At 40.7% G+C, this 13,549-nt stretch overlaps 1 protein-coding gene across 1 annotated transcript; it reads right to left on the bottom strand.

Moving 5' to 3' along the window:
• Positions 1-7,669: 7,669 nt before the first annotated feature.
• On the bottom strand, positions 7,670-13,549 carry LOC119654118 (cyclin G-like). The gene is made up of 3 exons (XM_038059281.1): positions 13,543-13,549; positions 7,740-8,470; positions 7,670-7,675 (listed from the first exon to the last, which is right to left on the bottom strand). The coding sequence occupies exons 1-3, from the start codon at positions 13,547-13,549 to the stop codon at positions 7,670-7,672; spliced, it is 744 nt and encodes a 247-aa protein (XP_037915209.1).

Here is a 13,549-nt window from a genome sequence, read left to right as displayed (position 1 = left end):
TCTAAAATTTTGGATGATGAATCGTACTTCACATTCTCGCATCATGAATTGAGGGGCAACGACGGCTTTTATACTGACAACATTGAAGCAACAGCAGATGATGTTAAATATGCCGGCAAATCAAAATCTGAACCAAAGGTGTTGGTGTGGGCAACCATTTCATCCAAGGGTGTTTCAGAGCCTTTGATTCGATCAAACAAATCAGAAGCGATCAATGCTGACATTTATATCGGCCAATGCTTGCCGAAATTGAAGCAATTCATCGAAAAACATCATGGTCGTGACGAAATAATGTTTTGGCCGGACCTTGCAAGCTGTCATTATGCAAAAAAAAACATTGAATTGGCTGACTGAGCAAAATATACCATTTGTGCCGAAAAAAGGACAATTCCCCAAACGTACCTCAGGCACGTCCAATCGAAAAGTTTTGAGCAGTTCTCAAGCGTATGGTCTACGTCGGTGGCTGGGAGGCTCGAAACGAGCAACATTTGATTGGTCGAATCAAGAGAAAGTTGAAGGAAATCGATCCATCGGTCTGCCAAAACCTGATTCGGAACATTCGCTCCACACTACGAAAAATCGAGAACCATGGTCCATTAAGTGTACTGTAAATGTATTTTTCGACGAATCATGAACAGAATAAAGTACGATTAAAAGGATTTTTCAAATCGATTGTTTGTTTTCGAATGACATGCTTTTGAAGTTAGTGCCAAAATACATGATACACCCGTTACCCACCCGCGGAAATTCTTAAAGGCTTAGATTACAAAATGTGCAATTTCAAAATGTATAAAAGTGAACTGATTACATAGATTGCCCCCCAGTCAGTATACTATCAGCGCTCGATCGTGACGGTCGTGCAGTGTGAGAGTTTACAAGTGTGTGAGATTACGGAGCCGAATCGCGATTAGTGCGCGACATCTGGACTGTGAACATTTCAAGTGGAAGAAACTAATAATAAACAAAATCAATTAAATAGAATCTGAAAGTGAAAGTGAGTCAGAAAGACAATGAGTGAGACTGACGCGACCGGGTTCACGAAGGTGACCCGGAAGAAGCGTAGGAAGGCTACGGACAGCCCGACTAGTGAGAATCAGCCGCTAAACTCCGACTCCGACGACGCGTCGGAAGTTACACTCTTCAGCGACTGCGAGTCCGACTCGCAGTCGAGCTCAAACGGGACGATCCGAAGTTCCGTATCCGTCGGCGAGATCCGCGAGTCAGTTGCTCTGCGCAAGCAGAACAAGCTGCTACTGAGGCAACTCAAGAAGCCCGCGAGGAGAACCGGCATCTGGCGACCGTCATCAAGTCGCTGGAAGCTACCATCACCCGAACCTTCGGGACTCCCAGCGCCCTTCCGGCGCCTGCATATATGTGGAATTCCAAGCAATTGCTTGATCTCGTGTTTTCTCAAAACTGAGGATCTAGAATAGCTACATTAACAGCTTCTTTGCACTAAGTCTCGTTTAACTGATTAATCATTTTCTATCTATAAAATAAAGCAAGCAACTGTGATAATGATCCAAGGTAACAATTGAAGTCTGTGAGTCCAGTGAAAGCGGGGTAATCACCGAAAAAGTGTGCATTAAAATTACTAGATGGGCCTTTAGCATATCAGACTATTCGCTTTAATGTGATACTGACATTGTACAATGTCTTGGGATGCAGTAAATTCACACGAAAAAGATAACTTTGATCTACTATAACTTTGTTAATATTGGCAAAATTTCAGAATTTCCATCAAACTAGCCAGTATCATGCCCTTTATCATATCTTATATTAGAGTCTTTTGTATTTTTAGGATAAATTGAAGGCGGGTTTTCAAGTATTTTTTTAAATATAGTAAAATACAATAATTAATTTTTTTTGGAAAGATATCGGAATGGAACGCGTTTTCAGGTCTAGATTTCATGCAGTCCATGGCCATGAGCATACTTTATCTTAAGAGCAAGATGTTTTTCGCATTAAATAGTGTTTGCGTACAAAGTGCACTTTTTTATAAAACAGGGTATTGATTAGCTCATAGCATTATATTTCTTACATGTGCAATCCGATATCATAATTGCTGCAATCCATATGTGTGTAAAAGGTAAATAACTTTTATAATGGAAATCCCACAATATGGTTCAAAATTATGTCAGCACTTTTGTAACATTTCAAGACCCCTTTTCACACATTTCTAGAACTCGCCAGAGGAGTGGAGAGCAGACGGTGAAAGTGTGCCTTGAGTTGGGGGTAGAATGACAGAAGAAAAACAATTGCTGTCATTCTGCGTCCAAGGTTTGCCAAGAAGACCCGTGTGATTTTAGTCGAGCTAATTTTTAATATTTTCTATTTTCATTATTGTGAAGTTTTCTGAAATAAGAAATTAGGTTCAATTACTTTTTTAAGTGATTAAAGATTGTTCAATTAAAGAGGTAGCGTTTGTTGATTGACCGTGATTTTCAAACGAGAATTAATAGAAGTTAGATTAAAACTTCTAAATGGTCATTTCATCTACTTTTGTTGTGGTTAAAATTTTTCTTATTCCCAATTACTAGTGCCGAGGGAAATAGATTCGATGAAGCATAGCTGGAGGATGGAGAATTTCAATGTTCTAGGGAAAACTTCTAAAAGTACAAAACGTGAACTTAACAACACTTTGCAGAATCCGAGAACACAACCTACCGTTGACGATGTCGATTGGTTTCTAGAAAATCGATACATAGTAATGAGCCCAACTGTTAATTATAAAGCGAGTTATGTATCAGATAACGTCTGGCATGGAACAGTATGACGCAAAGAAATGCGACACCATACTCGCAGACGTGAGAAATTATTTGCAGCATTCCACAATTCAATCAGACGCAAACGTGTAGATATACCGGAAAAAAAATCCTTTGAGCGCTTTGATCCCTCACGCTTCATTACTCGAAACAACGTGTCTATTCCGATGCGTGGGTCCGCACCGAAATCGAGTGCCGCGATCAAAGAGGGGAAGATTGACGACGGTTCACTGTCTCAACGATCGTCTCTTCAGCCTCAGATCTGGTATGAGGCACGGCCTCTGAGGTTCCCACCCTACCCCGACATCCTCAGGCCGGTTATTCACTTTGAGGATGTCCCTTAAAAAAAAACAGTTCCGCGGGAGGGAAAAAGGAGGATTTGAAAGGGAGGAAGTCCTCAAACCACCATCACTCTATTCACATTTCATTGTTTATCAAATTTCATAACATTAATCATAACAAAAAAAAAATGAAAATAAAAATAAACAATTGGTAAAATTCAAAGAAGAAAATAATAAAAAAAAAGAATAAATAAAAATAAAAAGAAATTAAAAACAATGACTAACCCAGGTCGTCACTCCGAGCTCGGTTGGCGGCTGGTGTACCAAGTTCTAAAAAAAACCAAAATTTTATCAGGAATATGATTATACTATTTATATGCATATATCAATAACACCTAGTGCAAGTTATGCAGGTAGTAGCTCTCGCCGTTGCGCATGCTCTGTGTCCTTTGATGTTACTAGTGATAATATACACGAAATATTGAATGCATAAAAATCTGATCGCTATTTATGTCACAGGACATCATCAATATCTAACGCCGTAATTTTTACTCTTGTGTAATGTGCTTGTGTACTTTTAGATTTATTCTAATTTATATTTCAAATATTTCCCGTTAGAGCACTAACGAAAGAGTAAAATCCACATCAATATTATTTCTATTAGTTTTCTACTTTCACCTTAATGCAACTTCAAATTAAGCATAAACCTATATTTCTTTCACTCACTTTCTCCTTTCTTTCTTTCTCTTTATAATTTAATCAATTTTTAATATATTATATTTTTTTGTATCGAAACAAAGCACTCCACTTTTCGTGTACAAAGCTACACTTCCTTTGTTTTCCGCTTCGTCTCCTACACTCTAAAAGAAAAGATTCCCTTCTTGCTCTTCCTCCGTTGCTCCTCCAACCTTTCCACTTCCTCTTTTTCTTTTATCCAACTTCTCCAAGTCTTTCACCTTCTTGCTCCTTCAACCTGTCCACTTATTCCCACGCCAAATCGAAATCTCCTTCGTTCTTTGTTCGCGCACTGTTTCCACGCTCACAAAGCAACACTCTCAACGTTCTTTGTTCGCGCACCGCTTCTATTCCCACTACATAGCCTTTCTCGCTCGCTAGGCAATGTTGCGGCAACATGCGCATGCGCCTGCGGATGCGGCAAATCATTCGCCTCTTGTCAAGATCAATTCGCCCGAATGCATTCAATAATGTGCAACCTGCGCGAACAATAAGGCAATTGCGTCGCGCAGCCGCGGTCACTACAGAGTGAAGAGGAAGAAAGGAAAATTATAATACGGAGTCGTTTCAATTTTGCAAGACATTTTGAACCAGTTGAAGTGATGGAGGAAAGGATTGATGCCTTGCAACAATAACTACGAGAACAAGAAGGAGAAGTAGCACAACTATCTGCAGCAGTGCAGCAACTTATGGCAAATAATCAAAATAACCAGAATCGAGATATTCCGACCAACCAGATGGCAGCGGCATTGAAACAAATTTCAGTTCGCAACTCATCATTCGATCCGAGAGAAAACGTCCTGAAAGAATATGAGTAATTTTACTGGCTTAGGCGACGTATCAATAAATGCATTTGTGAGCAGTATCGAATATTATCTAAATACGATCCAAGCTCCAAAATTGCAGAGAATTGCAGCCCGAACTATTTTCTTTGAGAAAATACAGGGTGGAGTCAAGGATGTGATTATAAACTTACCCGAGCCCGACAATTGGGAATTGATAAAATCAACATTGAAGCTGCGATATAAACCGGACATGGAGCCGTCCGAAATCTACAGGAGGATAAGCGGTCTTAAAGTGACCTCCGTAAGTGAATTAGCTGTAGAATTACAAAAAATATAAGGCGGATGAGCTCGCCCTTTATTACAAAAATCATGTATATATTGATCTTCCTAATGTTGAGTCTTTGCTGGCAAATGCAGCAAAAGAAATGACGCAAGACGTCTTATTAGATAAAATAATCGAACTATCGAAATTAGCAGATATAATTACCACGACAAAATTACAGTGATAGACGACGTGGCCAGAACGACAATAGACAGACAAATTACAAATAAAATTACCATTCAGGAAATTACGACAACAACTATAACAATAATCAATATAATAACAAATCTGGGCAATACAATCGAGGAATAACTACAGGAATTTCAAACAAAATTCTGATTCACGTAGACAGCATATTACTACCCCCATTGGAGGTGGATAATGTGGAACAGAGTGACCAAAATGAACCAAAAAAACCTGAAAAAGATTTAAGACAACACCGCTCTAATAAAGAGTCGAGGCAAAATGAACCTGCCGAATCAAACCTGGTGGATATGTGGCGCAGCAGGGTTAACAACATTCGAAATTTATTAATGCGAGCGGATAGATGACGCAGCCCGCGCTCTCCGTGGCTGTTTAGAACTCGCCACGAGAGGGACAAGCCAGCGATGAAAAAGTTCCGTTGATTGGAGACAGAGGAACCGCATGGAAAACAATCGGTCTCTTCTGCTCCATAAATTGAATAAAATTAAATATTCCGCACTAATAGATACAGGCTCTTCGTTTAACATTATAAACGAACAATTGAATAATTTTGAAAAAGTAAAAATCAAATCTCGGTATTTCACTAATGTCACAGACAAGGATTACATTAATTACGAAGTGCATACTTGAGCCCCGGCGGAATTTCAATTACTACCAGGTGCAACTATTAATGTAATGTACTTTTGTCGGTACACTTAATTTGTATATTATTTATTTGTACGATTACGTGATGCTTTAAGAGGTTATATACAGTTAGAATTTTCAAAAAAATTCTCGTTCGTTAAAATTCTATTTGTAATTTGAAAATGAAGGCTTCTAGAGAAATGAGAAAATCTCTTAACATACGTAAGTCGAGACCAAAAAAGCGAAAAAAATGTTTTTAATCCAAAAACAGCCCAAACGGATGAAAGTAGTTTCAGTGCCTCAGCAAAAAAATTTAAAGAACAAGAGGAAATCTCAGTTCCGCGTGATCCGTCTGTTGAGTATCGCATTTTAAATTTTATAACAGTGTTTGCAGCAATTTCTGAATATGTGAAATGTAAGACCTGTGACGGAAATGTGAAGTTTCAAACTGCTTCTAAACGAGGACTTGGTTTTAAAATTGTTTTGCTGTGTGATAAGTGTGCAGATCGTAACATAAATTCGAGTCCTTTTGTCGCGCACTCTTATGAAATAAATCGACGATTTTTATTTGTCATGAGAGTCCTCGGATTAGGGTTAAAAGATGCAGCAAAATTTTGTGGATTAATGAATATGCGGGCTTTTATATCACAGTCCACTTACGATTTAATAATTAATAATATTCACTCTAGTGTACAGCAACCGAAAAACTTTTTCAACATGCGTGTACTGAGGAAAAAAATTTGACTTCCGAACATCAAGGTGATGAACATTCGACAGAATTAACTGTATCTGGCGATGGCACATGGAAAAAACGAGGGTTTACTTCCTTGTACGCTGTGACATCACTGATCGGATACTATTCTGGTAAAATCATTGATATTGTTGTAAAAAGTGCCTACTGCAAACTGTGTGAAACTTGGAAGAAGAAACTCAATTCTGAAGAATACAATGAATGGTATGAAGAACATAGAAATACTTGCACTGCAAATCATTCTGGTTCTTCTGGCAAAATGGAAGTAGATTCAGTCGTTGAAATGTTCCAACGTTCATTGGAGTCATGTACAAAAACTACATCGGAGACGGTGATTCTAAAATGTACTCAGGAATTTTAAAAGATACGGTAATCAAGAAGTTGTGAAAAAAGAATGTATTGGACATGTACAGAAACGAATGGGCACGCGACTCCGAGATTGTGTCAAAAAAAATGTTGAAACAGCTGAAAACAAAATAGGAAAAAAAAAAAATACAAAAAAAACTCTCGGTGGAAAAGGCAAACTTACTGGAAAGATGATCGATAAGTTGACAGTTTATTATGGCTTAGCGATAAGGAGAAATTGTGATTCCATTGAAAAAATGTATAATGCTATATGGGCCACATATTATCATTATTGTTCAACTGACGAAAAACCTCAACACGATAAGTGCCCGGACGGACCAGACTCATGGTGCAGCTGGCAGAGGGCTGCAGCTTCCGATGAATTATCCACTTTCAAATATGATTATCAGCCATTACCAGAAGATGTTGCTGTGGCTATATTACCGATTTTCACAGATCTCAGCAGTAAGAATTTATTAGAAAGATGTGTAGGTTTTAACCAAAAGAACAACGAGAGCTACAATCAAAATTGTTCCGGCTGGTTCGACAACTGTGGAAATCGCTGCATACATAGCTGCCGGCATATTTAATGAAGGAAGGGCATCACTATTATATTATATGAAGGTGTGGCGCGGCAGGATTCGCAGCATTCGAAATTTATTTCGAATGTTGCGAATGCGAACGAATAGATGGCGCGGATCTATCCACTTTGCGGAGCTCGCCACGGGAGTGGAGGACCGGCGAGAAAAGTGTGCCATGAGTTAGGGGCAGAAAAGAAACACATGAAGCGAGACTCTCTTCTGCCTCTAACGAGCAAACAGTCATAGTCACACAAATTATTTAATAAAGTCTAATGGTTAAATCTATCGAGTATTGATTGTATGAATGTAGAATTTGCGAAACGAGAGACTTCGCACAAATAAACACTTCATGCGGCATCCCAATGAAGTCTTGCAAATAGACACCGTATTCGGCAAGACGGCTAATCTCAGGACTTTGCATCGAGTAACTTTTACCCAAATGCATCTCGAGATGATTGCAGACGAGCGCCAATGCTAATGTCGAGGGTACAGCCAAGGTCGTTCGAACGTCACATAGCAAGATTTCAATGGCCATTTCGAGTTCTTCCAGCTTAATGACTTTCTCGAATTGATCAAAGAACAGTCCACCCATTTCCATAGCCAAACGCCTGAATAGGATGTAGATCAAACGTACAAAGTTGAGTGCTGTTACTGGCGGATGACCAAATTGGACACCAAGTTTATTCTCGATGACCCCGGCCATACGTTCCAAATCGCGAGCAGTACAACCAACTTGTGATATTGTTGCTAGATCATCTAAATTGAACGGCTCCAATTGTAGTTGTTTAATGGCCAGATGGAATGATGCAACACTAATGCAGGCCATATGTTTTGGTTTAACTGTCATTCGATTGAGGAATCGATCAACCAAATTGATCGCAGCAAACAATACATCCGACGGCAATTCATACCAAACTTTTAGGCATCGTAGAACATACGCCGAACCGTCTCGTGCTCCAGCTGTTATTTCACGCGGTGATTCTTGCGGTAATATCAAGCAAGTATGATACTTGGATTCCAAAGTGTAAAACTCCTTCAATTTTCCATACAAAACATCGTTAGAGAGTGCGTCAAATTCTGCAGTTTGAGAATTATTCCGTTGTAAGAGTTGTAAACTTGATTGCGGTTGTTGTTGTTGATTTTTCTCCTGATGTTCTTCTTGATATCCACCAGCAGTAGCACCCGGTATCCCAAGCCGACACCCCCCATCGCCGCCTGAAGACGACGACGTTGGACGCTCAGCGTTCGGGCGCCAGATCGCGAGCACGCTCGCGGTCTGCCACCCGAAAAGGGCGATCAGGTAGCAGGTCGTCGGGACAGTCCGCGGACCGAGGGATTTGCTGGTACCACCGCAGACTCGGGGATAAAGCGACAAGATGTACGCTATCGTGTAGATTCGCTCCTACCGCAAAAAACTAGGTCCGCGGGGGGTCTTGGCGACGGCCACCCAGAACGCAGCGCCACGTCGCCTAACTATTTTCGACCCCCTCAGCAGGCGCAGCTACCTCATCGATACTGGTGCGGAGGTTTCGGTTCTTCCCGTACCTCGGCAACATCAACTTTTCCCACAACCGCTCAAACTTGCGGCAGCAAATTCCTCCCGCATAAACACGTACGGGTATAGGCAAGTGGACGTGAGTCTTGGCTTGCGTAGGACGTTTTCGTGGCGTTTCATCCTGGCGGATGTCAGCTTCCCCATACTAGGCGCAGACTTCCTGTGTCACTATGGATTGCTGGTGGACTTGCAAAACAAGTCTCTTATAGATTCTACGACCAACCTTAATTCGTCGGGACAAATGGTATCTCACCCAGGCAATAATCTTTCCGTTCTTTTAGAAGACATTACCGACTCTCGTGTTCGGGCACTTCTCCAAAAGTTCAGCCAGATTACTACCAAGTGTAGTCTCTCCAAACCAGTGAAGCACAATGTGCAGCACCACATTATCACTACTGGTTCTCCGATCTTCTCGAAGGTGCGTCCTCTACCATCCCAGAAACTGGCTATTGCACGGAAAGAGTTTGAACAACTCGTTCAACAGGGTATCTGCAGGCCCTCAAATAGCTGTTGGTCTTCCCCATTGCATATGGTCCCTAAGCCAAACGGCGAATGGCGCCCATGTGGGGATTACAGAAGGCTAAATGCACAGACTGTTCCTGACCGATATCCAATTCCACTCATCCACGACTTTGCGCATCACCTCGCGAATTGCCGCATCTTTTCGACCTTGGACTTAACCAAATCCCAGTAGCTCCTGAAGACATTCCAATTGAGCGGAATTCAAAGGCAATAGGAATCACACTTGGACCCAATGCGCATTCATATGCTGAAAAAGAAGATGAGCAGCGCGTGACTATTTCCGATATCAGAGCGCGTGAGAGCACCCGAGATGGAAGAATGGCTCGCAGACAACATCTGCTCGAGTTATTAGAAGCTGCCGAAGCGACGGAGGGTTTATTATATGGTCCTGGAATAGATGACTCCATGTAATTGTTTAGGATCTGTGGGATCCTAAGTCCCCATCCACTTGATGGTGGACCGGACTAAATGAGGAGCAACTTACTCCCTCGTTTTTTAGTCCATGGATCCCTAGTTTGGAGCGTAGTACCCCAAGCATTAAGAATCGAAAAAATCAAAAATTTGACTGACAGTTTCGTCCAGGGAAGAGGCAACTCATCAGACGCTGCCTCACCTCTTGGACTTGATCCTAAACAACAACCTAGCTTTAGTCTAGCTTAGACTACAACGACTGGCGTTTCCAATATAACTCGCGTTTCGTCCAATATAACTCGCAACCTTGTCGTGTTTTTGCGATGATAAAAGGGAGCGTCTTTCCACCTGTTGGCACTTTCGGTCACGCTGCTCCCAGGGCAGAGGTGAGGCAGCGTCTGATGAGTTGCCTCTGCCCTGGACGAAACCGCCAGTCAAATTTTTGATTTTTTCGACTCCATGTAAGTTGAAAAAAAAATTTTTTCATCTTATGTAAAGTGCTTTTCAAACTTTAAACGCGTTTTTCTCAAAATGGTGTTTTCAAAGTCGGTGACCAACATTATTCAAAAACGGCTAAACCGATTGATCTCAAATTTTGACACAAGCTTCTTAAATATATTTTTTAGTAATTGATCGAAGATTATAACTTACTGATTAAAGCTTTTTTTTTATAAACAATTTAAGGCCGAAATTTTGGCCGAAAATCAATTTTTTTTCTAGAAACCACCATTTTGTCAAAAAAATTTATTTTGCTTATTCCTTCGATTAATTACTAGATTTAGCATTACTTTAACGAAATCTGTTTGATTTTTTAATTTCAGAGATTCCAGTTCAGTGATATAGTGGTCACCGCAAAATGTCTTTTTTGAAAGGAACTCCCGGAGATCAGCTATAGCTCCTGTCCAAATAAATATTTTTACTAGTTTTAAGTCTGAAAATATTGTTAAAAGATACCATAATATATGTTCAAATATTTAGATCAATAAATTTAAAAGGTTTCTCAAAAAACATTCTGGAAAATTCGCTTTTTTTCGGCCTGTTGTTTTCATAACCAATTTGTAATATTACGGTCATATATTGCATATTTAACTTGTGCATTGTTTAGGAATCTGCGTACTCAATTGTACATAATTGTGCCAGGTCAGAAATATTTCCATATTGATTTGTTTACGTTACACTTATAAGTTCCGGGCTCACCTAGAACGGTGTAGAGTTGTATATAAGCATTTGTGATATTAAATAAAGTACACAGTTCAGTTTTACGGTCACGAGGTTGTAATGTTACGAGTGTTCGGGCGCTAAGGATGATCGACTTGATCTCCTATTTCCACTCATAACATTACAAATGGCGCCCAACATTTCCTGGATTCAAGCCTAATTTATTATTTGCAGGTTTCCTGAATCAAGTGGAAGATAGCCTATTCCGGCTCACAACTTCGTTTGGTGGTGTCGGATAGAGAATCAATAGATTCTCAGTATTGTTCCCGGCTAGGCTCCACGTACACTTGCCTTCAGATTTCTAATTTTAGGTTTCACGCCTTTTCCCCGGAAGCAAGTGTTCCTAAACCTCAGTTTCCTTTCCCACCTTGTAACGTAGAGTTTCCTGCCCTATCCTTGGTAGAATACCATAAGAGCTAGTCGTTTGTTGTGTTTGTCTTGAGACTTAACGTCTCGTAGGTGATTGCCTTCCAGAAGCCTCTGGATCTACAGGCCTTTGCGGCTATAAGCTGAAAGATATTGCCGTCCGAGCTTCTGAGAAGTGTCCTTCCCTACCTTTATGTGAAACGGCTATCTCTTCGTTTAAGAATTTGAAGAAAATTAAATATTCTTTCTTCTTCGTAGGGATGAAGTGACGGGTGAGATGGATCCTTGATGGAATACGGAGGTAGTCGGCTATATGCTGTGCCGTTCCGTCCTCAATGATTCATCTTCACTTTGTTCTCTGACTCCAGACGAGGAAGATTGAATTCTCGCGATCCCTTTTTGCTTGTTCTTTTTGATTTAATATTCTGCGACGGGGAGCAGCTCGATTGTTGTCTCTTCCTGGAAAAACACTGTGTGTGGAAGTTTTCTGCACACAGATGAAAAAAATTTATGAGGTTGGGATGGCTTTTTGGTCATCCGTGAGTTCTGCGGGAGTTGAATATAGAGTGATAGTGGTTTGAGGACTTCCTCCCTTTCTAATCCTCTTTTCTTCCCCCCCCCCCCCCCCCCCCCGTTTTATAAGGGACATCCTCAAAGTAATAACTGGCCTGAGGATGTCGAGGTAGGGTGGAAACCTCAGAGGCCGTGCCTCATACCAGATCTGAGGCGGAAGAGACGATCAGTCAGACAGTGAACCGTCGTGGATCTTCCCCTCCTTGATCGCGGCACTCGGGTCCGGAGACTTACGGCTCCACGCGCGCGGTCGAGCCGTTTTTTTTCTTTCCCCTTTTAATTTCCAACTTTAGTTCGCGTTCTGTTTGTCCTTCGATAGGCCGTCGCGAAATTCGTAGTAATGTCGAATTTAAAATCCGGTGCGGACCCACGCATCGGAAAAGGCATGTTGTTTTGAGTAATGAAGCGTGAGGGATCAAAGCGCTCAACCGAGCACTTTGATGGAGCTTCAATCTTTGTGGGCGAACCTTCACGGTCAATTTAGCCAATTTGTTTAGATTTTTGGGATAGCTCTGCCCTCTAGGTCGTTATCGGCCACTAAGGATGATCGACTTGATCTCCTATTTCCACTCATAACATTACAAGGTTTCATTTAGCATCTCATCAGGTCTTCGTGGCACTGAAGTCAGTTTTGTTACCGAAGATATATGTAACAAACAGCTTTATTAGCTCTCACCCCATTTTTCGACTCCCCAATTTTAATAAACCCTTTTCGTTAACCACAGATGTGTTCAACAGAGATTTGGGAAATTTCTGGAAATTGATGAAAGAGATGAAAATGAAGTGGAGTTGTCTGATGAGAAATATGTACTATCAGAACATTAGCTTAGCAACTCAAAATCTTAATAGAAGAAGGAATAGTGATATTAGAGTTTCACCTCTGCGATTTCATTCGACGACAATGGAGTCAAATGCAAGAGGGGAAAGAAGTATTACATTACCTAAGATTTCGTTGCCAGAATTTGATGATGACTTTTCAAAATGGCCATCATTTAGAGATAGTTATGAGTCACTTGTGCATTAAAACGAATTATGGAATCCAGTAGATAAATTTGCTTATCTTCATAGTGTACTGAAGCATTGAAATCAATTAATAATATCAGTGTGACGAACAATAATTATGTTTTGGTCTTGAATACATCACTGGAGAGATTCAACTGTTGTAAAAAATTAATTAACAGAAACTTTACGTCATTATTTGCGTTTCCACGAGTTTATCGAGAGGATTATGCTGAACTGCAAATGTTTGCACATATTTGAATTTGAACCAGACTCGCGCTTCCTTGTGGCGCGATGATCGCCGGAAGGCGCTCGCTACGCCGTGAGTTTACTTAACGCTATGCCAGCTCTCCGAAGCAAAAGGCACTTTTCCTCTCCGTCATACCACCGGCCTAAAGCATTTTTCCGTAGCTGTTAATTTTGTTTTAATAAATTAAGTTTTTTAAGTTTATACCGGTATCTTCCTTGCCTCCAAGCCAACATACATACAGTCCACTATTCCTACCTAACAT

Source organism: Hermetia illucens, chromosome 4 (genome assembly GCF_905115235.1).
Source record: "Hermetia illucens chromosome 4, iHerIll2.2.curated.20191125, whole genome shotgun sequence".
NCBI lineage: Eukaryota > Metazoa > Arthropoda > Insecta > Diptera > Stratiomyidae > Hermetia > Hermetia illucens.
This window is presented reverse-complemented; position numbering and strand designations above follow the sequence as displayed.